This window comes from Oncorhynchus mykiss, chromosome Y (genome assembly GCF_013265735.2).
Source record: "Oncorhynchus mykiss isolate Arlee chromosome Y, USDA_OmykA_1.1, whole genome shotgun sequence".
NCBI lineage: Eukaryota > Metazoa > Chordata > Actinopteri > Salmoniformes > Salmonidae > Oncorhynchus > Oncorhynchus mykiss.
The window spans coordinates 16,630,081-16,657,727 of record NC_048593.1 but is presented as its reverse complement, the minus strand read 5'-3'; the positions used below and the strand labels follow the sequence as shown (position 1 = coordinate 16,657,727).

General features: G+C 44.7%; 1 protein-coding gene across 7 annotated transcripts; it reads right to left on the bottom strand.

Annotated features, from left to right (window-relative positions):
- Nucleotides 1–936: 936 nt before the first annotated feature.
- Nucleotides 937–27,590, bottom strand: akna (AT-hook transcription factor). Of its 7 annotated transcripts, XM_021590769.2 has the most exons (22): nucleotides 27,475–27,579; nucleotides 26,993–27,088; nucleotides 23,536–24,102; nucleotides 21,931–23,207; nucleotides 21,633–21,707; nucleotides 17,439–17,595; nucleotides 17,022–17,209; nucleotides 16,786–16,904; nucleotides 16,499–16,670; nucleotides 15,509–15,672; nucleotides 15,049–15,219; nucleotides 14,605–14,854; nucleotides 14,391–14,494; nucleotides 13,774–14,072; nucleotides 11,128–11,278; nucleotides 10,110–10,262; nucleotides 9,754–9,902; nucleotides 5,192–5,320; nucleotides 4,644–4,763; nucleotides 4,290–4,406; nucleotides 4,010–4,169; nucleotides 937–3,191 (listed from the first exon to the last, which is right to left on the bottom strand). In XM_021590769.2, the coding sequence occupies exons 3-22, from the start codon at nucleotides 23,930–23,932 to the stop codon at nucleotides 2,912–2,914; spliced, it is 4,632 nt and encodes a 1,543-aa protein (XP_021446444.2). In that variant the 5' UTR covers nucleotides 23,933–24,102; nucleotides 26,993–27,088; nucleotides 27,475–27,579; the 3' UTR covers nucleotides 937–2,911. The 7 variants fall into 7 exon arrangements, 6 of the variants coding, with proteins under 6 accessions (XP_021446444.2, XP_021446446.2, XP_036824176.1 ...); XM_021590771.2 differs by having other exon boundaries at nucleotides 5,192–5,314; nucleotides 26,993–27,586; XM_036968281.1 differs by having other exon boundaries at nucleotides 11,128–11,263; nucleotides 26,993–27,586.
- Nucleotides 27,591–27,647: the final 57 nt, after the last annotated feature.

Below are 27,647 nucleotides of genomic sequence, written 5' to 3'. Positions count from 1 at the left end.
GGAGAGATTTCACGTTTTAGTGTCAAAAGGCCATTGCTTGCAGATGTTTACAGAATAATCCAGGGCCGCTTGTATTTCAGTATTGTATCCTGTCACATTATACACTGAGTGTATAAAACATTAGGGACGCCTTGCTAATTTTCAGTTGCACCCCTTTTGCCCTCAGAACAGCCTCAATTCGTTGGGGCATGGACTACAAGGTGTCAACAGTGTTCCACAGGGATGCTGGTCCATGTTGACTCCAATGCTTCCACAGTTGTGTCAAATTGGCTGGATGCTCTTGGACCATTGTTGATACACACAGGAAACAGTTGAGCTGAAAAAAATACCTGCAGCGTTGCAGTTCTTGACACTCAGGTGTACCTGGCACCTACTACCATACCCAGTTCAAAAGCACTTAAATCTTCTGTCTTGCCCATTCACCCTCTGAATGGCACTCATACACAATCCATGTCTCAAGCATTAAAAATCCTTCTTTAACCTGTCTCCTCCCCTTCATCTACACTGATCTGAAGTGGATTTAACAGGTGACATCAATAAGGGATCATAGCTTTCACCTGGATTCACCGGTCATGGAAAAGTGCAGGTGTTCCTAATGTGTTGTACACTCAGTGTAAGTCATCATTGGTTAGTATCAAAATGTTTAACCGGACCATGCACTGAGTAGTGTGTTGTGTATATGCCATACGTTGATGTCTTTAGTGTCTCACTGTTGACTGTTGATGTTTCTGACAGTGAAGTAGTAAAAGATTTCCTTTAAAACAATACGAATGTGAAGCCACATGTGTCTGTGATGTTTTATCTGTAGCTGTAGTGGTGAACTGGGAAAATAACTAATATCTATATTTTGTTTGTCTGTCCTTTTCTCTGCTGGTGCAATGTTAACTCTTCCAACGGCGGATGGCTTTGCAAAGAAAATGTAACACCATTTCAGCGTTTTATATCTATTTTTTATTTCTCTTTCCTGGCCAAACAGGTTGTATATTGCACTATGGGTTTTCCGTGATGCAAACGCTTAATTGAATTTGAATTGTTTCCTATTATCAGTTGCTGTTGTAGAGGGTCTCTGTCTATTCAATTCATGTATATCAAGAGTTATTTATCAGAGAGAGAAAAAAAAATGTAAGTCTGTCCTAAACCTGTTTAACTCATTGGGATTCTGTTTGCGAGTGTTGAAGCACAAACAGAAGTATACTTCATGTGTACCAATGTACCAAGGCTGTCTAATAAATTGGCTTCCATTACAAGGAGAGACTCAGCACGTTCTTACTGTAGCTACATTGTAAGGTACTCTGTTTGCAATTCTGCCGTTCTTCACTGTAGTGTATCGGAGTTAACCCTCTCATTTTCCGGCTCACATTGTGCAGTCAGACCCTGAAGACCTCTGACCCCATACACACCCAGGTTGTACGACTGATCTACAAGCACATTTTACATGATGGCTGTGATACAAGTGTATACATCCATTGTGTAGTGTCTCTTCAATGCTTGTGTTATTATTTCTTTATGCAGAGAAACGCTGCGATGTAGCAAAATGGTTGTACAACCTCAGTGTGTACGGACGGGTCTCTGACGGTGATTTATCCATACTGTACCTGCAGTTCATGGCCAAAAGTAACAATCTGGTCACAGCCGACATCAGCCTTACTTAATAACTATTAGTTGTTTCACCATCAACATTTATTTGGCATCAAAGCAAAAATAAAAAGATTTTGCTACAAAAATATTAGTTAAAAAAAATAATTGGATAATCAAAGTACATAAGCCAGGTTTTTTTTTAATATATTTTTTTTAAATCTGCATTTCCGAAATCATAGAAATGTGTATACCTAAAGTCTAATTTTTGTGTTCAACACAAACTAAGACACCTATAAAAATACGACCAATTACTAACGTTATTAACTCATTATTACACAAATGATGAAGAATAAAATTGAAACAAACCATTTAGAACCGGGATCATCAACTTGATTCAGCCGTGCGACGATTTCTTTTTTGTTGAGCGAAAGGTCTGGAACATAATTCCAAATCAATGGTAGACTGAAACGGATATGTTTGATAAAAAACATCATTCCAAATGAAGCCACCTGCAGGCCGCCAGCTGAGGAACCCCGATTTAAAATCAATAACTTAGGGGAAAATGTGTGAATGTTTCATCTCATCTGAAGATCCATAGCAGCAATTTCATTTCTTTGTCTCACATCCATTGTACAAATGTAACAAAACAAATGTCCAAAACTAATTCCAGGTTTCATAGTAAACTAAACATGTGCAGATGTCCGTTATTTCGAAACGTAAATCATTAATATGCAGATTCTAGTGCATTTTTATGAGTACGAGATGAACTGCTACTGTTGTCCACTTAAGCTGCCAGAACCCACAACTGCTGTTTCTATATGATACCTGAGATCGCAACATAGCCACTCCACCTTTCATCTAAAGCTGTAACCTGTAGTAAGTAACCTGTATAAAGTACAGTTTGTAGACCCTACTTTCCTATCAGTGCTGAGCCACTGGGTGATGATCAAATACTGATGTCAAGGGTCTGTAGTTCCTCACTCCCTGCAACCAAGAAACCTGCAGCTGAATGACTGGCTTGAGGCCCCAGGATCTGTACCCAGGAACTTACTTCATGTTACCCCAAATACCGAACTGTTATACTAGGTGCACAGTACAATAACTTCACATTTAGAAATGTCCATGTCAGTACAGAGTGGCTGGTCCAAAGACTTGCCAGGGTCATATTCACTAGACACCAAACGTAAGAAAACAGACCGAAACGGGGAGGGACTACCAGTACCTGAACGTCTCCAATAAGAAACGCTTGTTCTCCTTTTTAAGTTGCAAAACATTTTTGCTACAGTGTACACTAATGAACACAACCCCCGGTGTGTGTGTCTGGTCTGGTCCATCAGTACATGCAGGACAGTGACAGCGCCTCCTGGTGGTGCAGTCCGGTGGCGATGGTGCGGGCCATGCGTCGAGAGGCCTCCCTCATCCCCCTGGCCGCCTCGATGGCATGGTTCAGAGAGCTGCTCAGAGAGCGCTGGTCAGCAGACAGGGAATGGCCAGCTCTACCTCGGACCTGCTCATGATGACCCCTAACCCCAGTGGCCACACCCCCACCCAGAGACACGTAGATGGGCTGGGGCTGGGATGGAGCTACATTCATCACAGGGCTGGAGTAGTACCTGCAGGGAACAAGCCAGGTATATATCACAACAACAGCCCTTCTAACGACACTTACTACCCCTCTTAAAGCTGCAATGTGTCACTTTTTGGGCGACCTGACCAAATTCACAAAGACATGTGCGTTAAAGGTCGGTCATTGAAAGCAAGTCTAAGAAGCGGTAGATCTGTTCTGTGTGTGCTATTTCTATGCTTTCCGTTCTTACGTTTAGTTTTTGTGTCTTTTTTGTTCTGTTGACCAGCTTCAAACAGCTGAAAATACAATATTTTGGGTTATGGAAAATATATTTCACAGCGGTTTAGATGGTACAATGATTCTCTACACTATACAGAAACTGAAATTAGGCAAACTATTAGAATTTTAGCAGCCAGGAAATGGCGGAGCGATTTCTGCATATTGCACCTTTAATACACAGGGGAAGAAAGTGGGATTTTAATACTAAAATCATGACAGATTTGTGATTGAAATATTCACACTAATAAAATAATTAGATGATTTATGCAAAATGTAACCACCTACATCTTCAAGTCAGGATTTTGGCCAAAAGATGAACTCCTGCACCATGTGTGCTGTGTTTTACATCATATCACACCAGCTCTATTTCTGTATTTTGAAAGTTATATATCCTGAGAACTTGATTGCTGACATTCAAAACATTTTGGGATTATATCAACAATGGACTAATGAAACAAATACCACAAGATGGTGCGTCTCAGCGCTGAGGGATTTCATTAGGGTTGGCAACAGATGGGGTTGTAGCAGAATGACCTAACGGCCACTTCATCATGTCCAGACAGAGAGAGAGAGCAGGGTACTCACAGAACTGGCGGGCACACTGGCATACACTGGACCAGCGGCACACTGCCCAGCACAGGAGGGGGCGGCGCTGCAAAGTATACGCCTCTCACATCACCGTGGGGGGAGCTCATTGGCCAGCTGCCTCTGTGGGCGGGACCTGAGTCGCTCTCTGTCCGTCGGTCTGCGAATAAAAAAAATCAGTACACATTTGTTGTCAATTAAAATGGCAAAGCAATACAGCACTAAATAAAATAGGAAGTAAATGGAAGTAGATGGTAACTTGGACATGTCTGTTGCTTACCGTGTTTCGTGCTTGTGCTCCGGTACGTCTGAGACCTTCCACACGTAGGACAGTGGCGAGAATGAAGACCAGTGTGACTGTGGATAGGCTCAGTGTCACCACCACCCCCGTCTGGTCCTGTCAGTCAGAGGAAGAGAGAAAGAAGAATAAAGAGTTAGCAGAAAGGAGTGGAGACGGCACAGGATCGACCGTCACTGTGACACACAAACCACCATTACACCACAGACTGTGGCTGTGTCCCAAATGGCACCCTTTCCCCTATGTAGTGTACTACTTTTGACCAGACCCCAATGCGTAGTACACTACCGTGGAAAGGATGCCATTTGGGACACAGCCTGAGAGAGAAGCTCTTACGTGTAGAGTGTCCATGGCTGTGTGTCTGTGGGGAACATTGTGGACACACAGGGGCCTGCCTCCCTCTACAGTCAGGTTTATCACCACCATCTCCACCTACAGACATACTGACATGCTGCCCTGCAATCACAATACAATACAGATAAATCACGATTCATCGCAAAATCAGAAATAGCTTAAATTGAGCTGCAATTCAATATTTTGTATACAGAAAGCCTTAGAAGGGATATTGAAGTCTTGATTTTTCCCAAAGTAGCGGTAAGTAAAAAAGCAGGTAAATTGATTAAAGCACACTTTCTTTAAGCTCAACGTCAACACGGTTTTACATGGTATTGTTGTTGTTAGCTGTATAGATGATGTATTTGGGATGTTTTCAGTGTATTTTGAACGCTTTCAGACAATGCGATTAATTACAATAAAAAATGTGTACTAATATTACCAAAAATGTACTTGAGTTAACTGATCAACTCTGACAGCCCTAAAAGACTGTATTTTACATTTATATCACCGTGTAGCATACTGTATATTAAAACAGAAGTCTTTCTTACTTGTGTGGGCTCCGCTGTTCCTGACGGTCTCTGCTCTGCCACGGCTGCCTCCCCACGTTGCAGGGGACACTGGGATACGCCTGGAGAACCGAAGTCTGGGTGTGGACTGGAAATGCTCCGACTCTGTCGCTGGAGGATAAAACAAACTAAATCCCCCAAAAATTCTGATCGATTATACTTAGGGTACCCAGAATACATAGCATTCTAGTAAATAAAGAATGAAAGCTATTGTATTGTGAAGTGGATTTTGAAGTTTATGTACAGTGGGTTTCATAAGTACTCACCCCCCTTGGATTTCTTCACATTTTTATTACAAAGTAGGATCAAAATGGATTTTAATTGTCATTTTTTGTGTCAACGATCTACAATTTTTTTTTTTGTTTTTTTATAAATTTGAACATTTCTTTAAAATGTATGTCAAATAAAACACTAATATATTAGATATATACTACATCGAGTATACCAAAAGTAGGAACACCATCCTAATATGGAATTGGTCTAGAAGGGCTTTGCACACCTGGATTGTGCAATATTTGTCCATTATTCTTTTCAAAATTCTTCAAGCTCTGTGAAGATGTTGGGGGTCATGGCTAGAAAGACATTTTCAAGTCTTGCCATAGATTTTCAAGCACATAAGTCAAAACTGTAACTTTCTTTTTATCCTGAAAAACTCCCCTGTCATTGCCGATGGAAAGCATACCCATGCCATGATGCAGCCACCACCATGCTTGAAAATGAAGAGGCAGTTACGATGTGTTGTGTTGGACTCCCCTCAAACATAAGGCTTTGCATTTAGGCCAAAACATTTATGCCTTTGCCATGTATTCATGCGGTATAATTGTTGTGCCTGGTTGCATACAAGATGCATGTTTTCAAATATGTTTATTTGCATTCTTCTTTTCACTCCCACTGTCATTTAGGTCAATTTTGCAGAGTAACTACAATGTTGTTGATCTCCCATCACGTCCATTCAACTCTGTAGTTGTTTTAAAATTACCAATGGCCTAATGGTGACATCGCTGGGCAGTTTCCTTCCTGTCCTGCAGCTCAGTTCAAAAGTAGGACTGTATTATTATTAACTTGACCAGGCTTAAAGACATATTCAATGTCTGATTTGTTATTGTTACCCATCTACCAATCACTGCCCTTCTTTATGAGGCTTTCTAAAAAATAAAAAAAAATGTAGTTGAATCTGTGCTTGAAATTCAATACTTGACTGAGGGACCTTACAGGTGTTGTATTTTTATGGGAGGACAGAGTAAGGGGTTGTCATTTAAAAAAATCATGTACATCCCTATTATTTCACACAGACTAAGTCCATGTAACTTCTTATGTGATGTGTTGAGACAAATTGTACTCCTGAACTAATTTAGGCATACCTGAACAAAGGGGTGAATACTTAAGCAACTATATTTGAGTTATTTCATTGTTTGTCATTTGTAAACATTTACAGTATTTTATTTTCACTTTCACAGAGTATTTTGTGTAGATCAATGGCAAATGAAAATCGCAATGTAATCAATTTCAATCCCCCTTTGTAATGCAACAAAATTCAAGAGGGGGGTGAATAATTTTGATACCCACTGTATGTACTGTGTAATGCAGCATACATGAGGCTCAAATCAAATGTTATTTGTCACATGCTGTCACACCCTGACCATAGTTTTCTTTGTATGTTTCGTTTGGTCAGGGTGTGATCTGAGTGGGCATTGTATGTTACATGTCTAGTTTGTCTATTTGTATGTTTGGCCTGATATGGTTCTCAATCAGAGGCAGGTGTTAGTCATTGTCTCTGATTGGGAACCATATTTAGGTAACCTGTTTGGTGTTGGGTTTTGTGGGTGATTGTTCCTGTCTCTGTGTTTGCACCAGATAGGGCTGTTTTAGGTTTTCACGTTTCTTGTTTTGTTAGTCTGTTCATGTATAGTTGTCTTTATTTAAAGAACCATGAATAGAAACCACGCTGCGTTTTGGTCCGCCTCTCCTTCAAGTCAAGAAAACCGTTACACATGCGCCAAATACAACAGGTGTAGACTTTACTGTGAAATGCGTACTTACGAGCCCATTCCCCAACAATGCAGTTCAAAAGTTTCAAAAAATTGAATAATTGCAAATTAGGGGAAAAAAAAGTAAATAGTAACACAAAATAACAATAACGAGGCTATATACAAGGAGTACCGGTGCCGAGTCGAAGAGCGAGGTAGTTGAGGAAATATGTACATGTAGGTTGGGGTAGAAGTACTACCCAATCAGGATAGATAATAAAAAGAGTTGCTGCAGTGTATGTGAAGAGTGTTATAGTGTGTCTGTGTGTGTGTGGCGTCAATATGCATGTGTGTGAGCGTATGTAGTGTGTGTGTGTTGGAGATTCAGTATGCAGAGTGAACAGTCTATGACTTGGGTGGCTGGAGTCTTTGACAATTTTTAGGGCCTTTTGAGTTTCAGGTTTTAACATCACATGCACAAGTACAGTGAAATGCCTTTCATGCCAACTCAAAACCCAACAACGCAATATTCAATAACAATGTAATAGTAGAAAAACAACGAGAAATAAGAAGAAATATGAAGAATACAATAATTAAGTAAGTTAGTTAGCATACTATATACAGGGTCAGTTCAATACCGTATTTACAATGTGCATGGATACTGGAGGGATGGAGGTAGATATGTGACTAGGCAACAGGACATAAGAAACAGAGTTGCAGCAGTTTGTGTGTGTGTGTGTGTGTGTGTATATAGAGTCAGTATAAATGTCTGTGTATATTATATGTGAGTGAGCAGATGATGGAGTGTGTGTGTGTGAGTGTGTAGGGCCCTGTGAGTGTGCATAGAGAGTGGGGGGAAATGAAATAAAAGTCAAATAAAGATACAAGGTTAACTCAGTCTGTGTAGCGATCTTGTTAACTATTTATGAGTCTTATTGCTTGGGGATAGAAGCTGTTCAAGAGCCTGCTGGTGTCAGACTTAATGCACCGGTAACGCCTGCCGTGCGGAAGCAGAGCGAATAGTCTATGGCGTGGGTGGTTAGAGTCTAACGATTTTACGGGCCTTCCTTCCACGCCGCCTGATATACATGTCCTGAATAGCAGGGAGATCAGCCCCAGTGATGTACTGGTCTACCTAGAGTTACCAGCCTCAGAAAGTGCAGCCCAAATAAATGATTCAGAGTTCAAGTAACAGACACTGTTACATCAAGTAACAGACACACAAACTGTTCAGAGGAGACTGTGGGAATCAGTCCTTCATGGTCGAATTGCTGCAAAGAAACCACTACTAAAGGACACCAATAATAAGAAGAGACTTGCCAAGAAACACGAGCAATGGACATAAAGAAAATAAAGAAAAACCCTTGAATGAGTAGGTGTTCTAAAACGTTTGACCAGTAGTTTAAATTTAGCTCGTCAGGTAGGCTCGTGTCACTGGGCAGCTCACGGCTGTGCTTCCCTTCGTAGTCTGTAATAGTTTGCAAGCCCTGCCACATCCGATGAGCGTCGGAGACGGTGTAGTACGATTAAATTTTAGTCTCGTTGATCAGTCCTGTTGATTCAATCTTAGTTATGGTCAGATTTGCCAAACAGAGGGCGAGGGAGAGCTTTGTATGAGTCCCTGTGTGTGGAGTAAAGGTAGCCAAAGTTTTTTAATCTCTAGTTGCACAGGTGACATGCTGGTAGAAATTTGGTCAACCGGATTTCAGTTTTCCTGCATTAAAATCACCAGCCACTAGGTGCACCGCCTCTGGGTGGGCATTTTGTTGTTTGCTTATGACCCTATAGTGCAGTCTTAGTGGCAGCATAGGTTTGTGGTGGTAAATAGACAGCTACGAAGAATATAGATGAAAACTCTCTTGGTAAATAGTGTGGTCTACAGCTTCTCATGAGGTATTCTAACTCGGTCAAGCAGAACCTCGAGACTTCCTTAATATTAGAGATCATGCACTAGCTGTTGTTAACAAAGAGACACACACCCCCTCCCCTGAGCTTTCCCGACGCTGCCGTTCTGTCCTGCCGAAGTATAGAAAAACCAGTGAGATTAATATTTTCCATGACCTTGTTCAGCCACGACTAGGGGAAACATAGGGTATTACTGTTCTTCAGATCACGTTGATAGGATAGTCTCGAACGGAACTCGTCCAGTTTATTCTCCAGTGATTGCACGTTCAACAATTGAACGGAAGGCAGAGGCGGTTTATCCACTCTCCAACATAGTCTTGTCAGGAATCCCGCACGACGGCCTCTATGGCGCCGCCTCCTCCTTCTCTGAGTGTCGGAGATTTGGGCCTGGCCCAGGATAATCAAAATGTCCTTCGGTACCGACTCACTTAAGTAGAAGTTCTCATCCAAATCGAGATTAGTGATAGCTGTTCTGATGTCCAGCTCATTTTGGTCAAAGGAAACCATGGCGAAAACATTACGTACAACATATTTCTGACTTTTGACCAGGGTCCATAAGGGCTCTGTTCAAAAGTAGTGCATTATTTAGGGAATAGGGTTCCATTTGGGACACAACGTTTATGTATGCTGCAACAACAACACCCTCTGCATTACAGTCAGCCCATAACTCACTGATGTCCAGTTCAGGTCTCTGTCTGGGAACAGAGGCTGATCTTCTAGGAGTCAACCTGGGAGACCTCTCCTCCACCTGCTGCTCCTCACCCCACCTCCTCTCCTCCCTGCTCTCCTCTCTACCACCATCCCTCCTTTGCTGAGCAGACCTGAGAGAGTAGAGACATCAAAAGGAACATTACAAATCAGAAACGCTGAAAGAAAGATAATGAGACGCTATTCCCTATATAGTGCACTACTTTTGACCAGAGCCCTTATGGGCCAGTAAAAATGCCAATAAACCTGTTTCAACAGTAACACAAGTCTGATGAGATCTCCCTTAAAAATAAGTGACAAGGTAAAAAAAAAAGGCGAACCTGGTACGAGGTGTTGAGCTGAGAGAGTGTGTGTGGCCATCCTGGGCTGAGGGGGGCGCTCTAACAGGACTGGGAGGGTTGGTCTGTCTCAGACTGCCCTCTAGTCGCTCCTTTAGTCTGCCCACCTCCGCCTGCAGGGACTGGATGGCCTCACTGAGGGACAGACACACAAACACACGCGAGAATGAGTACAGAGAGAAGTGTTGACATTTTCTAGCTCAATGTTATAGAGTAGACACTGCCATTTCAACTCCATTGGTAACTGTACTGTTACTTGTTCCAAATATTGTAGTTAGTAATTTTGTAGTAATATGACATCTGTTATAGGTTTTAAAACGCACAATTGACCCAGCCAATCGAATCAATTTGACATTCCAAACCATACACAATCTTTTTCTAAACTCATTCCTATAATGTGAGTCAATAAATAGGGCCCACTCATGCAGTGTCACACCGTGCAAGAGTCAACACTGGGTACAGTATGTACCTCCTGAGTCTCCACATTTACCAGCTTCCATGTCTGTAATCAAATCAAACAGAAATACAGAATGTAAAAATGACTCAGGTTGACTGGCATTTCACTTGATGTATCAGACTCTACCTGACCCAGGGACACGGACACATTAGACACACACTGACACCTGCCAATAAAACGCTGTAGGATCCAGAGCTAGATTTTTCAAATAAATATGAATGATAAAATAAAGATATGGCTCTGGTAGGATCCAATGCCAGAACCTCACTTCCCAGGTAAAAGAGAAGACACCAGCCAGTCAACACCCTCGGGATAAAAGGAAATCAAATATCAAATATCAAATATCAATATCAAACAACTAATAATCCCCCCTCCTAGATTCTACTTGGAGTTGCCGGTATTTTTGCTGCAGTGAAGCAGCCCTCTTCAACTCCCAGCCAATACTTTCCAAAGAGACTCAGAAATCTGTGCTTGTTTGTGTCACTATCGCCATGGAAGCAGTTGTGTCGAGAGAGAGAGAGAGAGAGAGAGAGAGAGACTCACTTGCGGTTGGTCAGCTGACCAGAGCTCAGGGCTCGGAGGGGATCGCCATGGTGATAGGGTGCAGTGGGGGAGGGGCTTGGCTGGCAGCGATGCTGGGTTGTTCGGGTGGAACGGTCACTTCGTCCCTCATCCTCCCCTGACGCAGAGTGGATTTAGGATAGAAGGAGGAATTAAAGAGCAGAGAGGGGTTTAAAACAGAAGGCAGGGGAGAGGTGGAGGATCAAATTAACTGACACGGGCAAAGAAACATAGCCAAACAGCTAATAGCTGCCTCCCTGATTCCTCTCAGGAGGGTACACGTTTCTGGCACAGAGTAGACTGTGTACCAGCGTTTCCGGTATGAAAATGTGGCGCTGGACATTTCACCGGCAGCATTTGAAAATTTACCGGACACGTGAGAAAAATTTACCGGAACCATATGCATCGTGTGCGTAACCTGATTATGGCGTCGAACCCACGGTGCTCAGAATGACAGAACTCACATTTAGATTATGGTAATTCATCTTAACAGAACATGCAAGTCGAGGATGCAACGCCGTGTGTCCTTACCGCTCACTTTGAAGCTGTTAGAATAACTGTCCACGTTTACTTTTCCTCAGCCATCAAGACGAGTAATGAACAGCTAAATCACTAGCCTTTGCAGGCGGAGCGCGAGTTAGAAGTTTGGGGAAGTACATCTTCACCATAAAAACGCACCTTTATAATAAATCAGGTCATTCGTCATCGCATTTGCAGACTTATATAAAATGGCCTACTATTCGTAATGTGATGAGTAGATTGGATAGTCATAATTCAAGGTAATAATATAACTCAATCACTATTCGTAAAAAAATACTGTTGAAGGCGTGGCTGAGGGCGAATAGCGTACAGGTCTGAGCTACAGGCTACATCAGATTCTTTGAATGGGAAAAATACATTTCATGCCATTCTACTACACTTTATATGGCTGAAGACATTAGTAGAATATTTTTAATACTGCAGTGGGCTAAATCAGGGTCACTGAGTGTTTCTTGGTAGTTTTAACACAAATCTACTATGAAACAAAAGTGTCCACCTCCCATACATGGTTATGGGCTTAATTAAACAGAAGACTCTTCCTGTACCATGTCAGATATAGAGTAGAAATGTATTACATTTAGAGTTTGAATCCCAAATATTACACTTTATATTCATCACAGAAGACTGAAATATAACAACACAAATTATGAAATTATGAAAAATATGAATAACATTCCACCCATGAGACCACAAGTTAATTTGACTGTAGGAAAGGGCTACTAAAACAAATGACAGGCTAGCCCACTGTGCTGACACGGACAAACAGATCAATAAAAACTACCTTGTCCATATAAAATGGCCAACGTGTCTAATTAGGCTATGTACTGTAATTTTGGCAATTTAATTCAATTTACTAAGGGAAAGCTTAGCTTCCTCTAGTCTTATGGATGCGCCGTCTGTGAGCCTATGTCAATCTACTATCCCCCATAGTAGAAAAATGTACCTATTCTGTAGGTCAGCCTGTCGGAAAGAAATAGCCCAAACAGACTCTGGTACAGCTGTGGGAAGATAGATCTCCAAATTCATACAACCAGTAGGTCTACGCTACATTCCTCCGACACATTGGTGCGGCTGGCTTCCGGGTTGGATGCGTGCTGTGTTAAGAAGCAGTGCGGCTTGGTTGTCTTGTGTTTCGAACGAAGCTCTCGACCTTCGTCTCTCCCGAGCCCGTACGGGAGTTGTAGCGATGAGACAAGATAGTAACTACTAACAATTGGATACCATGAAATTGGGGAGAAAAACAGGGTAAAATAAAAAATATAAAAAAGGAAATGCGCACAAGGCAGTCGATGACACGCAAATGTGCGTTTGGCTACCAGACAATGAAAGGAAGTTGAAAACCAATAAAACATGAGAGAAACCAGACTACTGGTTTCAACGGTATATGGAAGTCATATAACTGCCTCTGCGGATACGGTTGGATTTTGCCTCGGCTACTTTGAAGCAAGGTAAAACATACCTCATGATATGTAGTAAAACATTCAGGTTTCAAACAATTAAGTAGCTTTATGTTTTCAAAATGCATACTGCCTCTAGCTCATTGCAAAGTGGTGTGTGACGTGCTGATGAAGCCTACCTTCCGTTGCCCATACATTTAAAATGGCGAATGGGAAGGGCGCTTCAATTACCAGCTGAGAAATAAAAAATAGCAGCTCTTTTAATCATGGCCAAAAAAACGATTTTTAACACACGATTGCATTTAGAATTGTTGTGCAATGATTGGGCTTATAAAAGCACAGTGACAGATTTTCAGCTCAAATGCTCTGTATCTAAATAACATACATAACAAATATACACACGGGCCAATTTAATTACACTCAATTATGCAAATTAACCCATAGACTGATAAGCATGACTGGTCAAATTGTATTTCCATCCATGAATAGGTTAAAAAGCATTATTTCGCTGTTTTTTCTTCTCCCAGAAAATTGGCCGGTGCCAATTTCATTTATTGGCTTTCTATTTTAATTTGTTTTTTATATAAAATATAAAAACTATATCGATTAATTTGTTCTTAGTCACTTGTAAGAACACAATTTGCAACCTAACCTAAATAAGACGGTTATAGACAGAACAGCATGGACTTACTGTGGTCACTGTCTGGTCCAAACTCACTGGTGCCACTGCCAGCCCAGGGCTGGGGGGTCCTGCTGGCCCTGTGCTGGGGGGAGCTGGAGGCTGAGGTGCCCCTCCTTTCCTCCCCTCTGGTTCTCCCTGAAGACCCCCGTACCTGCCTTGGGGTGCTCAGACGAGAGCCTCCACAGTGCTCCAGCAAGGTTGGTCTCTGTGGTCTGTGTGAGGGGGTGCAGGAAGAGGGGAGAGGCTGCCCTGACACGGGGGATGTGTGTTGGGGCTTCCCTGGGCTCTGCTCCTCAGGGACTGACAGCCTAGGGAAGAGGAAAGTAAAACAAAGACAGGAACACACACTGATAAGATTACAAGGGAACCCATGAGCTGTCAGTCTTGGGCAAACAGCAATAGGAACAAAACAGGGGAAGGTTAAGCTCTGTAGGCAACTAGCCAGGGACATTGTGAGGGCACAGTGCGGAGCTGTGTAAAGGTGTGTCAGTAGTGTGTGTGCATGTATGTGTGTATGTATGTGTGTGTGTGTGAGACACTGGGGAATGTGTTGTCATGTTCTGCGAGATTGACAGCCGAGTGTCTGAGGGTAGAGGAAGAGGGAAGGAGGGGCACCAGTAGCTCACCTCGCTATGGCCCTCTGGTGGAGAGCACTAGGTGCTGCAGGAGTCAGACGACTGCTTTCAGAGCCAACAAAACCACTGTCAGTCTCTGGTGAGATGATCCCATCCTGGTCAACACAGACAAATGACTCTTTCAGGCTCAGTGGAAGAGATAAATGTGTAACTTAATTATCATTCATTCATTAAAACAATAAAATAAGAAAATGATAGATCTGACCTGGGACGGCACTCTCCTGGTCCCAGGCTGCAGTTTGGAGCCTCGCCTCTCTGAGGCAGCACTCTCCCCCAAACTGGTCAGACTGCTGCCATGAGACTTCCTGACCTCGGACCTCTTGCTGTCATTGGCCAGCAGGTCAGGAAATGCAGTGGATTGGCTGAGGTCCTTTGGGGAAGGAGGAAGTGATTTGCTGGTCCTTGGTCTCGCCGTTGGAATGAATGCAGCATCCTGCTGACCATGCATTGGCCGTCTGAAAACACATAATATAATTTAGAGTAATATAAATGTTATCCAGTCTTCGTATTCATTAGTACACAGTGCACACTGTAGCAAAACCTTCTGCAACAAAAACAAGGGCTTCTTATTGGATAGGTTCAGGTAGACACTCCCCAGTTCTGTTTTGCTTCCTGGTGAATACAAGCCTGGTGCAGAGTTCAGGCTCACCTCTGAGCGAGACTTGTGTGGCCCTTCTCCCTCCCTGTCCTTGGGTGTGGTCCCTCTCTTGTCCCCTCACCACCTGAATGTGTGGCTTCCTCTCCTGTGTCAGGAGAGTCATGGTCTCCCTCTGTCAGATCCAGGTCTAGCAGTCTGGGCAGCTCCCTGAAACTCTGGTAGCTGGAAGGGGCATTTGGAAGCAATTTACACCACTGTTAAATTGACCAATACCATGATTATATTTAGAACAAAAGAACAGCCTGCCTTTCATTGGCTGATTTTGAATACTTCTGTCCTACAACGTCATGTAATACAGACTAGACCTTCTTTAAAAGGATAGTTCATCCAAATTACATAAATGACATATTTCCTTACTCTGTAAGCAGTCTAAAAATGATCCCTGATATTAGAATGTTTTGTACTTCATGTCCAAATCATTCCAAAGTGTTTCAAATCGATTGAGACTTACTGGTCCATCAGCATGCTGAAGTCTCTCTCTACGCGTTTGTGTTCGTGACGTAAGGGATGGAGGAGCAGGGACGGCATCCCTCCCTCCTCTCCCTCGCTCTCTCCGCTGGCCGAGCTAACCTCCACCCCCACCCCAGACTCCCATGGGAGAGGTAACACTGGGCTCTAGAGAGGGAGAGAGGTAGAGAGAGAGAGAGCGGTAGAGAGAGAGGGAGAGAGAGAGAGGGGTAGAGAGAAAGAGAGAGGTAGAGAGAGAGAGAGAGAGGTAGAGAGAGAGAGGTAGAAAGAGAGGTAGAGAGAGAGTGAGAGAGGTAGAGAGAGAGAGAGAGGTAGAGAGAGAGAGAGGGGTAGAGAGAGAGAGGTAGAGAGAGAGGTAGAGAGAGAGAGGTAGAGAGGTAGAGAGAGAGGTAGAGAGGTAGAGAGAGAGAGGTAGAGAGAGAGATAGAGAGAGAGAGAGGTAGAGAGAGAGATAGAGAGAGAGAGGTAGAGAGAGAGAGAGGTAGAGAGAGAGAGAGGGAGAGAGGGGTAGAGAGAGAGAGAGGTAGATAGAGGTAGAGAGAGGGATAGAGAGAGGTAGAGAGAGAGGTAGAGAGAGAGGTAGAGAGAGAGATAGGGAGAGGTAGAGAGAGAGAGAGGGAGAGGTAGAGCGAGAGAGAGGTAGAAAGAGAGGGGTAGAGAGAGAGAGAGAGAGAGGGGTAGAGAGAGAGAGGTAGAGAGAGAGAGAGAGAGAGAGAGAGAGAGAGAGGGGTAGAGATAGAGAGGTAGAGCGAGAGAGAGGTAGAAAGAGAGGGGTAGAGAGAGAGAGAGAGAGAGGGGTAGAGAGAGAGAGGTAGAGAGAGAGGTAGAGAGAGAGAGAGAGAGAGAGAGAGAGAGAGAGAGAGAGAGAGAGAGAGGGGTAGAGAGAGAGGTAGAGAGAGAGAGAGCGAGAGAGAGATGTTAACAATCTTGGAAATGCAGGCCTTTATCTTCAGTAGCTGTGTTGTCACGGTACCTCAGGGAGTGGCATGGGCTCGCTGCCCCCTGCAGGCATGGAGAAGGGGGTGGGGTGAGGAGGTGGAGTGGGAGGGGCTTCTGAGGTGGGCCGGTCCTGTTCAGTCTGCTCCACCTGTTCCTTGAGCTCCTCCACACGCATCCCACACTGGAATATACGACCCTCCAACTCCCTATCACACACGCACAAACACACACAAACACACACAAACACACACACTTGATGTCCACCACTTAATCTATCAGTTTAAACACAGTATTGTAGATAATCCTGCAGTGTGGTCTCACCTGCCGGGGTCAAAGGGGCCCAGCTCGGCCCCTCTCTGCAGTAGAAGTCTGTGTTCGTCTCGTGCTGCTAGATAACCTCTTTCCAGAGAATCCTGCCCCTGCAGCAGCTGGGACAAACCCTGTAGGGACACAACATCACATCATTACTCAAACAACCTGGTGGCCAGTGAGCACTGAGAGACACTCCTCTATACAATATTTGCAAGACTCAAATTAGATAAATATCAGAACAATACCTTCATCTGCTCAAACGGTTTAAGTTTCCCTCTCCTCAGGAGCTCTTCAAATGTCTGCACCTGCTGGAGGAACCTCTCAGCCTGCTTTGAGAGAGCCCTGGTCAGCTGCTCTCCAACTCCAGGGCCCAGGCTTCTGGGGGATGAGGAGGCCGCAGAGGAGGGACAGACAGAGGAGACTCCACTATATCCTGTAGTGCGGAGAGAAATTTGTTTTTTAGTAAAAGACAATATAAATGTGTAAAGAAATGTTGAATGAGAGGCAGAATCAACTGTCAATGGAGTGTAAGAACGTATTGAAACAAAGCAATGGCTGTGTCCCAAATGTTCCTAATTCCCATAAGGCTCTGGTCAAAAGTAATGCACAAGAAAGGGATTGGGGTGTCATTTGGGAAGCATATATAAGATGGCTGTTAGTACCTTGGTGGGCAGCCTGTCCATTTAGGTAAACAGAGCCTGAGCTGAGCTCCGCCCTCTGAGCGTGGGGAAAAGTTAGGGTCATGACCTTTGACCCTTCATGGAGTACACCTGATTGGACAGCGTGACTGGGCTTGGGAGGGTCGGAGTAGAGGCTCACCTGGAGATAGAGACAACAGGGAAAAACAGGCGTCAAAAGTAATAAATTATATGAGCAAAATTATTACAAATTTGATAAATGATAAGAGTTTCAAATCATTTTTGTTGTTGTACATGCTGTGTAAACAACAGGTGTAGACTAACAGTGAAATGCTTATTTACGGGCATTTCCCAACAATGCAGAGAGAAAAAAAAAGACAAAAAAATAACACAATGAGTAATAATAACTTGGCTATATACACAGGGTATCAGTACCGAGTCACTGTGAAGGGCTACATGGTAATTTAGGTACTGGCAGCTTCATTTGTCAGAACAAGAATAGACTGATGAGTTTCAGAAGAAAGTGCTTTGTTTCTGGCCATTTTAAGCCTGTAATCGAACCCACAAATGCTGATGCTCCAGATACTCAACTAGTCTAAAGAAGGCCAGTTTTATTGCTTCTTTAATCAGGACAACCGTTTTCAGCTGTGCTAACATAATTGCAAAAGGGTTTTCTGATGATCAATTAGCCTTTTTAAATGATAAACTTGGAGTAGCTAACACAACGTGCCATTGGAACACAGGAGTGGTGGTTAATGATAATGGGCCTCTGTACGCCTATATAGATATAGCTGCCGCTTCCAACTACAATAGTCATTTACCACATTATCAATGTCTACACTGTATTCCTGATGAATTTGACATTCTTTCAAATGGTCAAAAAAAATGTTTTTCTTTCAATAACAAGGGCATTTCTAAGTGACCCCAAGCGTTTGAACGGTAGTGTACATATAGGTAGGGATAAAGCGACTAGACAACAGGATAGATAATAAACAGTAACAGCAGCATATGTGATGAGTAATATTCCCTCCAAGCTGCGCACGTTTGCGGGCGTGCAGTACAGGTTAAAACAAGTTGAAATCAAGCCCTGCACGTTGTTTTGAAAAGTCTCATGGAATGTAGGCCTACATTGAACACCCCACATTGGCTGCTACTGTAGGCTGAATGACAGAACAGCTATTTCCATGTTAAAATGTTATGGGATGCATTTTCTCCATTGTTTTTGATGGTAGGCCACTCTGGTAGGCCCACATTATGATCAAATAGCCACAGTAGTCTGCATGGCCACTGTTAAAACTGTAACTTAAAGCAGGTACAGCCTCAGTGTTCACAGTAAACGCGCGCTGGAAGTGGCACAGAATTCTCACAACGTTCAAGTTTGCGCTCGGCAGACCTGAAATTTGCTCAGCGCACCAAAGAATGTGAGGGAACATTGGTGATGAGTCAATTGGGTAACTATTTAGCTAACTATTTAGCAGTGTTATGGCTTGGGGGTAGAAGCTGTTCAGGGTCCTGTTGGTTCCAGACTTGGTGCACCGGTACCGCTTGCCGTGCGGTAGCAGAGAGAACTGTCCACGTCTTCTGAGTCATAAAGCTGCAGGCAAGGATTTAAACACCAGTGGTGTTGTGGTCTCGGGACCTTTATAGCTATTCTATCTTGGAGGAGAGATGCTTCGCAATACAGGAAAGTCTGAGGTTATATGGGGTGGCTCTACCGTCTATGTGTGTTTAATGTATGCATCACATCCTCCATTTTGTGGAGAGGTTCCTATTTCAACCCCTCTCGGCTCTACCTCGGTCTCAGGGTGATAGAACTGATATCGGGAAAGCATAGAAATAGAGCACATAGAACTGATCTACCCCTTCTTAGACTTGCCTTCAATGACCGTGACAGATCTATGACACACATGTATCTGTGCGTGTCGCAGCTTTAATTGTACAGGCAAACCTAGAAGCAGGTATTGGGACTGTGCTTGACAAAGGATTGAATTGGCCCTCCCAGCACATTGACACTGTTGTGTCTCCAGAGGGAGGAGGAGAGAGACAGATGGTAGTGTGTGTAAGGAGAGGTGGAGGAGGGGGGGGGGGGGGGGGTTAAGCTAGATTTGAATTAGTATTAAGAGTAGACTGTTGTGCAGATGGAATAGAAGATGGCAGATAGGAACACCTACCTCTCTGTAAATTGCCTTTTAAAATCAACGACTAGGCTATAACCAACAACTACGAGACAAGGTACCGTGAACGGCCAAGACTACGACAACAAACTGTCACTACCCTGTCCATCTGGAGCGGACACCCCTACAGGGCTCGGACATCAATGATTTCATTTCCTGCTTTCCTCCACTGCATCACGAGGGCCAAAAAACAATGCACGCGATTGTCCTAATGTCATAGGACTGTACCCCACATGACAGGATGGGTCTACTTAGTGTGTGTTTAGTATTGGTGGTCAGAGAGCAATTAAGAACTATCAAGCAAATGGCCAAAAGCTAAGTGGGGTAGTTAACCCTCTTACCAAATAGGAACTTGGGATACACAAGCAGCGCTGAAAGAAGTTCTAGTCAGAATGCAGTAACGCAAGTTGCATCTTATTCTCTAGCTGTTTACTCGTCTTTCTACAACTCCCTTTCCATAACACACTTTGAGAGTCTAATTCCTTTCATTTGAATCACAATCTCACTGTGGCTCTTGGGAGGTGACGAGTACAGTCCGACAGCCACAGAGGCTGGTGTATTATACATGCGGGGCGCCCTCTGAAACAAGTAGTGTCCCGGATTGCACCCTATATAGTGCACTACTTTTGACCAGAAGCCAATGGGCCCCGGACAAAAGTAGGGCACTACCTAGGGAATAGAGAGCTACTTGGGAGGCAAACACAGGCTATGATCATACAGGTCACCTGAGGGGCCCTCTCCAGCATCTGCTTTGTGTTGTCTTTCATGTGGCCTGCATGTATTCAGATGCAGAGCAGAGGGGACTAAATTGAACCACTCCATCTGCCAGAGACAACAAATACACTTGATATATTGTGATCTCAAAGCCAGAACTGATCCAAAATCAGAGCTTACACTCTTAGACGCTTGATAAATACAGCCCCTGGCCCTTGAAGAGAAGCCTCGGTCTATAGCCAATTTCTCAATAGAAGTTTTGTAGCACATACAGCTATCGAGATGACACACTTGTGTGCTGACACAATGTTAGACACACACACACACTGAGTACACAAAACATTAGGAACACCTTCCTAATATTCATTTGCACCCCCTTTGGCCCTCAGAACAGAATCAATTCATCAGGGCATGGACTCTACAAGGTGTTGAAAGCGTTCCACAGGGATGCTGGCCCATGTTGATTCCAATGCTTCCCACAGTGTCAAGTTGGCTGAATGTCCTTTGGGTGGTGGAACATCCTTGATACAGACGGGAAACTGTTGAGCGTGAAAAACCCAGCAGCGTTGCAGTTCTTGACACAAACCGGTGCGCCTGGCACCTACTGTGCTACCATAACCTGTTCAAAGGCACTTAAATCGATTGTCTTGCCCGTTCACCCTCTGAATGGCACACATACACAGTCCATGTCTCAGTTGTCTCGAGGCTTAAAAATCCTTCTTTAACCTGTCTCCTCTCCTTCATCTCCACTGATTTAACTTTTCTTTATGTGACAAAACAAGCAAGTATGGTCTAGAGAATCATTGTACCATCTACAACCGCTGTGAAATACATTTTCTATGACCAAAAATATTGTATTTTCAGCTGTTTGAAGCTGGTGTTCAAAACTGAAAGTAAGTCCCCATAGAACAGATCTACCACTTCTTAGACTTACTTTCAATGACAATGACAGATCTATAAGTCACATTTCTTTGTGCATTTGGTCGGGTCGCCTGAAAAGTGACATATTGCCGCTTTAACAGGGGAGGTCAACAAGGGATCATAGCTTTCGACCTGGATTCGCCTGGTCAGTCTGCCATTGAAAAGAGCAGGTGTTACTAATGTTTTTGCAAACTCAGTGGACATATTTAATTTTAATTTTACTAGGCAAGTCAGTTAAGAACAAATTCTTATTTTCAATGACGGCCTAGGAACAGTGGGTTAACTGCCTGTTCAGGGGCAGAACGACAGATTTGTACCTTGTCAGCTCGGGGATTCGAACTTGCAACCTTTTGGTTACTAGTTCAACGCTCTAACCACTAGGCTACCCTAACGCCCCCATATAGACTACCTTGGCTTCCAGACGCATCCGGTCAATAGTGTTCTCTGCCTCAGCATACTTGGTCAGCAGCCTGTTGTAGTCCTCCTAGAGAAAAGAGGGAGGGGGAGGGAGGAGAAGAGTGAACACTGTGAGCTGGACAGGAAGTGGAGAAGCACTACCCAGAGATAGTGAATTAGAGAATCAATCAGTGAGTTTTTAAGTGAATTGGTGTCAGTGAGTCAGACACTTGAAAAGTCTGAGCATGCCAGAACGCTAAGGAATCAGAGTTAGTCTGAGCGTGTGCCCGTGGTGATCTCTGTGTATATACCTGCAGCTGCTGTACCAGAGTGCTGGCCTGTTGTGGGCATCTGAAATCCTCTGGCACCATAGAGTTCAGGGGCCTGCGGGGCCCGTTGGGCGGCGAGGGGGATTGGGGTCCGTCTGTACTGCTCAGCAGCACCTCTCTCACTATGTCAGCAGGGGACTTGAACACCAGGGGGGGCTCCACTGAAAGAGACCTCTTTCTGGGGGAGCCTTTGCTCTTGGGGGGGGTGTAGCCGCTCTTAGGGAAGTGGACCCTGGGCTCTACCTTGGAGAAGTCTGGGGTGGGGTAGGTCAGTGGGCCTCTTCGGCCCTCGTCCATGTCAAGGTCATGACTCCTGGGTTGGGGTTTGGGGGGGCTCTCCCTGGGGGTCTGGTGGTTACAGTCCTTGGTGCTGCTGTGAAGGGGGGACTGTGAGGGTACATGCCAGGATTTCTGAGAGGAACAAACCATGGCTTGTGGGGTGTCAGATAAGCTCTGTCTTATCTTCCTCGGATAGGGGTGTTGCCGATGGTTAACGCCTGCCTCATCCTGTGGGCTCTCTCCACCCCTCTCTTTTCTCTCGCTGAGTTGGTAAGATATCCCATACGCAGGAGAGATAGCTGCTGGGTAAGGGGAGGTCCTAGGCTTGAGATCCTCCCCCCCTGACTCAAGCGGCCAATGAGGCCTGGGGGCGTTGCTCATCCGGCTGCTGCGGGATTCCGGAAGGCTCTCTGTGAAGGTGGGATCCTCCGGGAACGTCTCGGCTTCAATCCCTGGAGCATAGGCCAACTCCTCAGAGGAGAAGTGGAGGAGGTGAGGAAAGGTAGAACTGGGAGGGGAGGGGAGAGACTGGGGGGATGAACAGAGCAGGTCGGGAGGGAAAATTAGGTTTCCAGACACACTCGCTCCCAACCGTTCCCCCCCTCTGCTGTCACTCTCTGAGAGTTCATTAGTCTCCTCTATTTGTAGGTCGGCCCTATAACTGCCTACAGCACAGACCTCGCTCTCCTCCTTCCCCCACTCTCCTCCTCTGACAATAAGGCCCTGATCCCAGCCAGGCCCAGCCCCGGCTATGACAGGATATGCCATCATGTCAGTGTGCGCGTGTGGCTCGCTGTCCTCCTCCTCCTCTATCTCCTTCTCGTCCTCCGTCACGTCCAGCTGTCTGTCTCTCTCTGGGAGATGCTCCATCCGCTGCCTGTCGACCAAGCAGCTCTTCTCCTGTTCAACCTTCTGCTGCTGCTGCTCCTCTTCCTCACTCCAGATCTCCACACTGTCCTTGTCCTCCAATACATCGTCACCTAACAGAGAAAGAGAGGGAGCATGGGAGAAGAGTGAGTTCAGATGAATCCATCTCAGCGGTAACCGTGTTCATGAACGAGGTTATTTAATGAAATACCAATACACACACAGCCTGGTCACCCCTGCTTGCAGACGTTAGGCGGCTTACGCCTTTGTTGCTTCTGGCTCGGTTGAAATCTGATATTTTGCTAAAGAAGTTATTACATTGCCTGAGTCCCAAACGGCACCCTATTCCCTACATGGTGCATTACTTTTAACCAGAGCCTTACTGGCCATTGTTAGCAATAAAATTGTTGTGACATTGTTAGTACTGCATGTGTGACTCACAGAGTGAGAGCGCGTGCGTGTCCTCTCCAGGTGGCTCAGAGTCCTGCAGCTCACTCAGGTTATAACTCAGCTCCTCTAGAGGGTCTACCAGCCACAGCCCACCTGCCCTACTGGGGGACAGGGACCCCTCCAAGGCTCCAGAGTACCGGGGTGGATTCTCCTCTCCTCCCGGACCCACATCCTCCAAGGCCTCGTCCAGTCCTATGATCCCGTTCTCATCCATCTGGGTGTGGAAGCCCTCCTCCTCTTCTGCTTTCCTGTCCCAACCTTCCTCATCCTCCTCTTCCTCTTCCCCCCAGTCCACCTCTGAGCCTATGGAGCTGAAGGGAGAGGGGCGTTGAGGAGCGGGGGTCCAGAACAAAATTCCTGCCCTTGTGCGTTGCCCTCTGGTCTCCATCCTCTCTCAGATCTGACCTCTGACCTCTAGCCAGGTCTGGTGTCACCCAGTATCCTGATTGGCTGCTCCTCTGAAGCCCACCTCCAAAGCCATGGCTTAGAATCTAGCCTACTGGCTGAAAGCCTATGTCCGTCTTATGGAAAGCTTTGTCACTTGGGACACTTGATACCCTGAAAACAAATGCAGTAACAATACAGGAATAGTGAGATAAATAACTTTGCGCAGATTCTGATACAACACATTTCAACTGCAAGCACACATATTCACGGACACACACACATTCACTTCAACATCTGGCGATTGGGAAAAGCCAAATGCAGCTCTCTACCGCATCCTTACCACTCTGTCGGATGTGACTTCACCACACCTCAAACAGCAGGCCATCTTTAAGGCAGTAACTAAGGCAGTCATTCATATGATGCAGAGCACAGATCACAGCGCTAATGAACTGTGACTAAAGAGCAAGGAAATGAACAGTCTGTCTCCACCCTCACACACAGCTGCTCCCTACTGCTAACATGGAAGCATCTAAACCAATCAGCAGGAAACCACGTGTTCGCTCCTTCAGTATGCCCAATCTTTACATTTCATCATATTTACTATACGTATATAAAATAGAAATGGTCGCTTCATTCAAAGTCAGATAACAAAAAGGGGGAGACAAATTGCATGAATCAATCCCTAAATGTACAGTACTCTTAGAAGAAACAGGGTTAGTCTGTGCACATTAGATCACTAGGCTCACATTTTATAGCTCGGTTTTGATAGATTGCACATAGCTTATTTAGTTAGGCTAACAATGGGAAAACATACGGGCTTTTATCAAAAACAGGGAACATCATGTCCTCAACTATGTCCTGGATGTCATGGAATATGGGTGTGTAAAGTCTCTTCAGTCCTACTATAGAGCTCTGGGGTTGCTGTTAACCGTCCCCGTGGTAACCGACAACACCAACACGGAGAACAACAGGCCTCAAGGCTCCACTTCTCACCCCCACCTTCAGCCAAACAGCATTGAGAGCATGGACTCATGGACAAGGCAAGAAGCCGGGAGAGAAGACAAATGAGAGACGTTTCTGGGGGTTCGCTGGGGAAGCTGACGAAGCCTCATCTGCACAAGAGACACTTGTTACCTCCTCACCATACTACAGTACTCTTCGATGCACTTCAAAGCACCTCACAAAGACACACTGACATTCTACTTGGAAATGTGTTGTAGGAGGAACCATGGAACACAACAACAACAACAACAACAACAACACGGGAAAACAAATGACTTTTACAAGACACACAGACCCGGAATGTGAAGCAGCAAGCTTAGACTTGCTCGTTACGAAAAGTGGCCCCGTGCATCTTGGTCCTCCTCATCATTATGCCAGATTACCGAAAACAGATTATTTGGAGAGTGCTGCTTCTAATCTGACACACGGACGCATATGCAGTGTGTTCTAACATACACACACCAGCTCATCTTTGTTGTGGAGGAAACAAACAGGACTCTCACTATATGTGGAACAAGCAGCAGACTCATGGCTCCTCTGTCCTCCTTTCATACGCAAATGTACGGAGAGTCTCTCTCCGCAGAGAGGAGGCAGCTGGGCTGACGCACAACCCATCTAAACTGAGACAACAGGGAGAACACAAGCTCTTCAGGCAGACCTACAATTTAAGGGCATTTTTCACGGCTAATTTCAGCTCCGGGACTTGGTTCATCAGTGAACATCAAACTTACTTTGACGTAGCCTAGATGGAATGATTTCAACGCAAACAGTTTAGGCAGTCGATCTTAAAATAGGCCGATGAATTGAAAGCGAAGATCGCATCTTTGATAAATTCAGATTATGCACATCTTCACTCGTCATTACAGCCACATCACAGCCATTCGGTGGAGGGTGAAGCATCAAGAATGGACTCACCTGTTGCTTAAATCCAAGCGGCGTGTGCATACAGCCCACGAGGCACTCCGAGGTTGCGTTATGTGGTCAGGCTGGGTTATTAAACCCTGAGGGGCTCACCAACAGCTCACAGCCAGTCAGCCAGTCAGACGGACAGACAGCCAGACAGACAGGGCTGATCTGTTGAACACACCCAGTAGTCGTCCTGCATCTCCAGAGAGCCCCACTGACAGCTAAACTAATCCCCGGGGTGCCAGTGGAGCTCTCTCTCTCTCTCTCTCTCTGAGTCTGGGATAACGAGAGCTGCTAGGCTAATTAGCGCACCTGCCAGGCTCTCCTCTCCCAGACTCCAAGCCCTCCCTCCCAGAGCTGTCAGGACAGACGTCAACAGAGCCAAAAGCAACGCGTTTCAGTTTTGTTAAGGCTGAGGACCAGAGCATTCTGCCCATTCAGAGAATCTATCTGAAGCCTCCGGACTTCACCCATGCTGAGAGAGTCCAGTCCTGTGAAGGTTGGCCAAGATGGCCTTACTAACTGACTAAGCAACGTAGGCTAATCTTCTTACAAGGCGAGGGGAGAGATAAGGACATGCAGACAGACACAGAGCTAGGAGAATAACAAACCAACCTGGGCCTAGTGCTGTGAATAGCCTTATGCTCCCAGTTATAAGTTAGAACTGAGCCAAACCAAAGTCAGGGGACCACGGAAGAGTTGCAAAATTCCCAAGTCTCCCAACTGCCTACCTACAAGACGTTCCATCCTGACAACACGCTATACCAGTTAGTCTACATCTAGTGAGTGGAAGACATGGTCCCACAACGGACTGCAAGTATGGGGAAAACGATAGGGTTTCAGGGGTTCCTTGGGTCCATGATGGGGTAAAGCATCAACACAGAGACAGCCCAAAAACCCATCAGACGTTTAACTTGTTCTTAAGTTATACCTGTGTAGTAGGCTAGTAGCATTAGTAATACATAGTAATTACAGTATACATTTTTATTAATAGTGCATAGCAATGGAGTTGAGTTTTTTTTTGTCATTACTTTTAAGTGTACTTTGGATTCAATCATTGAGATGAAGTACTCAGAAGTACTACTTTGTGACTTTGTTCAAGAATGCTCATTATTTGTGACAAGCACTACACATTTACAAATTCTAAACTTACCTTGTGTTTATATCATCCAAGGCAGTTGAAGCAGAAATTCAGAGAGGCATCGAGATTGCAGCATTGGCAGACTTCAAAGTAGCAGGCCATGGTTGCCTTGAGAACCGTTTCCAAACCACAAAAAAAGACCCATCCCAATGTCACCAAGCGATGCATTGCAAACCACGACTTCACTCAATGCCACCCACTTTACCCGACTAAACAAAAAAAAACGGAACAATAGCTAGGTTCAGTTTCAATTCAGCCACCGGAGATACTATAGCAAAGAGTATACAGTACATTAAAAAAAGTGGGTAATAGTTAGGTAGCTAGCTAGCTTAGCTAGAAACTACTACTTTCTAGTAGTAGTTGTGTTGTGTTTTAGCGCGATCCAAGTATTTTATCTACCTAATCAGTATACGAATTCCCATCACTTAAACTAAAAGTCATAAATGTGATCATGGCTCAATCACGGCTAAGGCAAATTAACTGGTTGATAATACCTGTGATCGTGGGCATTAACGTCAAATCCACCAGGAAAAAGCGAGAGAGTATCCGTTGGCTAATAGTTCCATTCTCCGAGCGTGGCACTGATTTTGCTGGCGGAAAAGTTAAGAAACCAAACTGACGCCAAAAGCAAAGTAGCGATTGGTTCGCTGCATCGCTTGGGGGAAGG

Coding starts and splice junctions, on each gene's coding strand:
- akna (XM_021590768.2), bottom strand. CDS start 23,932: ATGGAGACCAGAGGGCAACGCACAAGGGCAGGAATTTTGTTCTGGACC. Junction 15,673..16,498: donor AGCCCATGCCACTCCCTGAG/GTACCGTGACAA, acceptor CTCCCTCTCTAG/AGCCCAGTGTTACCTCTCCC. Junction 15,220..15,508: donor TTCAGCATGCTGATGGACCA/GTAAGTCTCAAT, acceptor TGCCCCTTCCAG/CTACCAGAGTTTCAGGGAGC.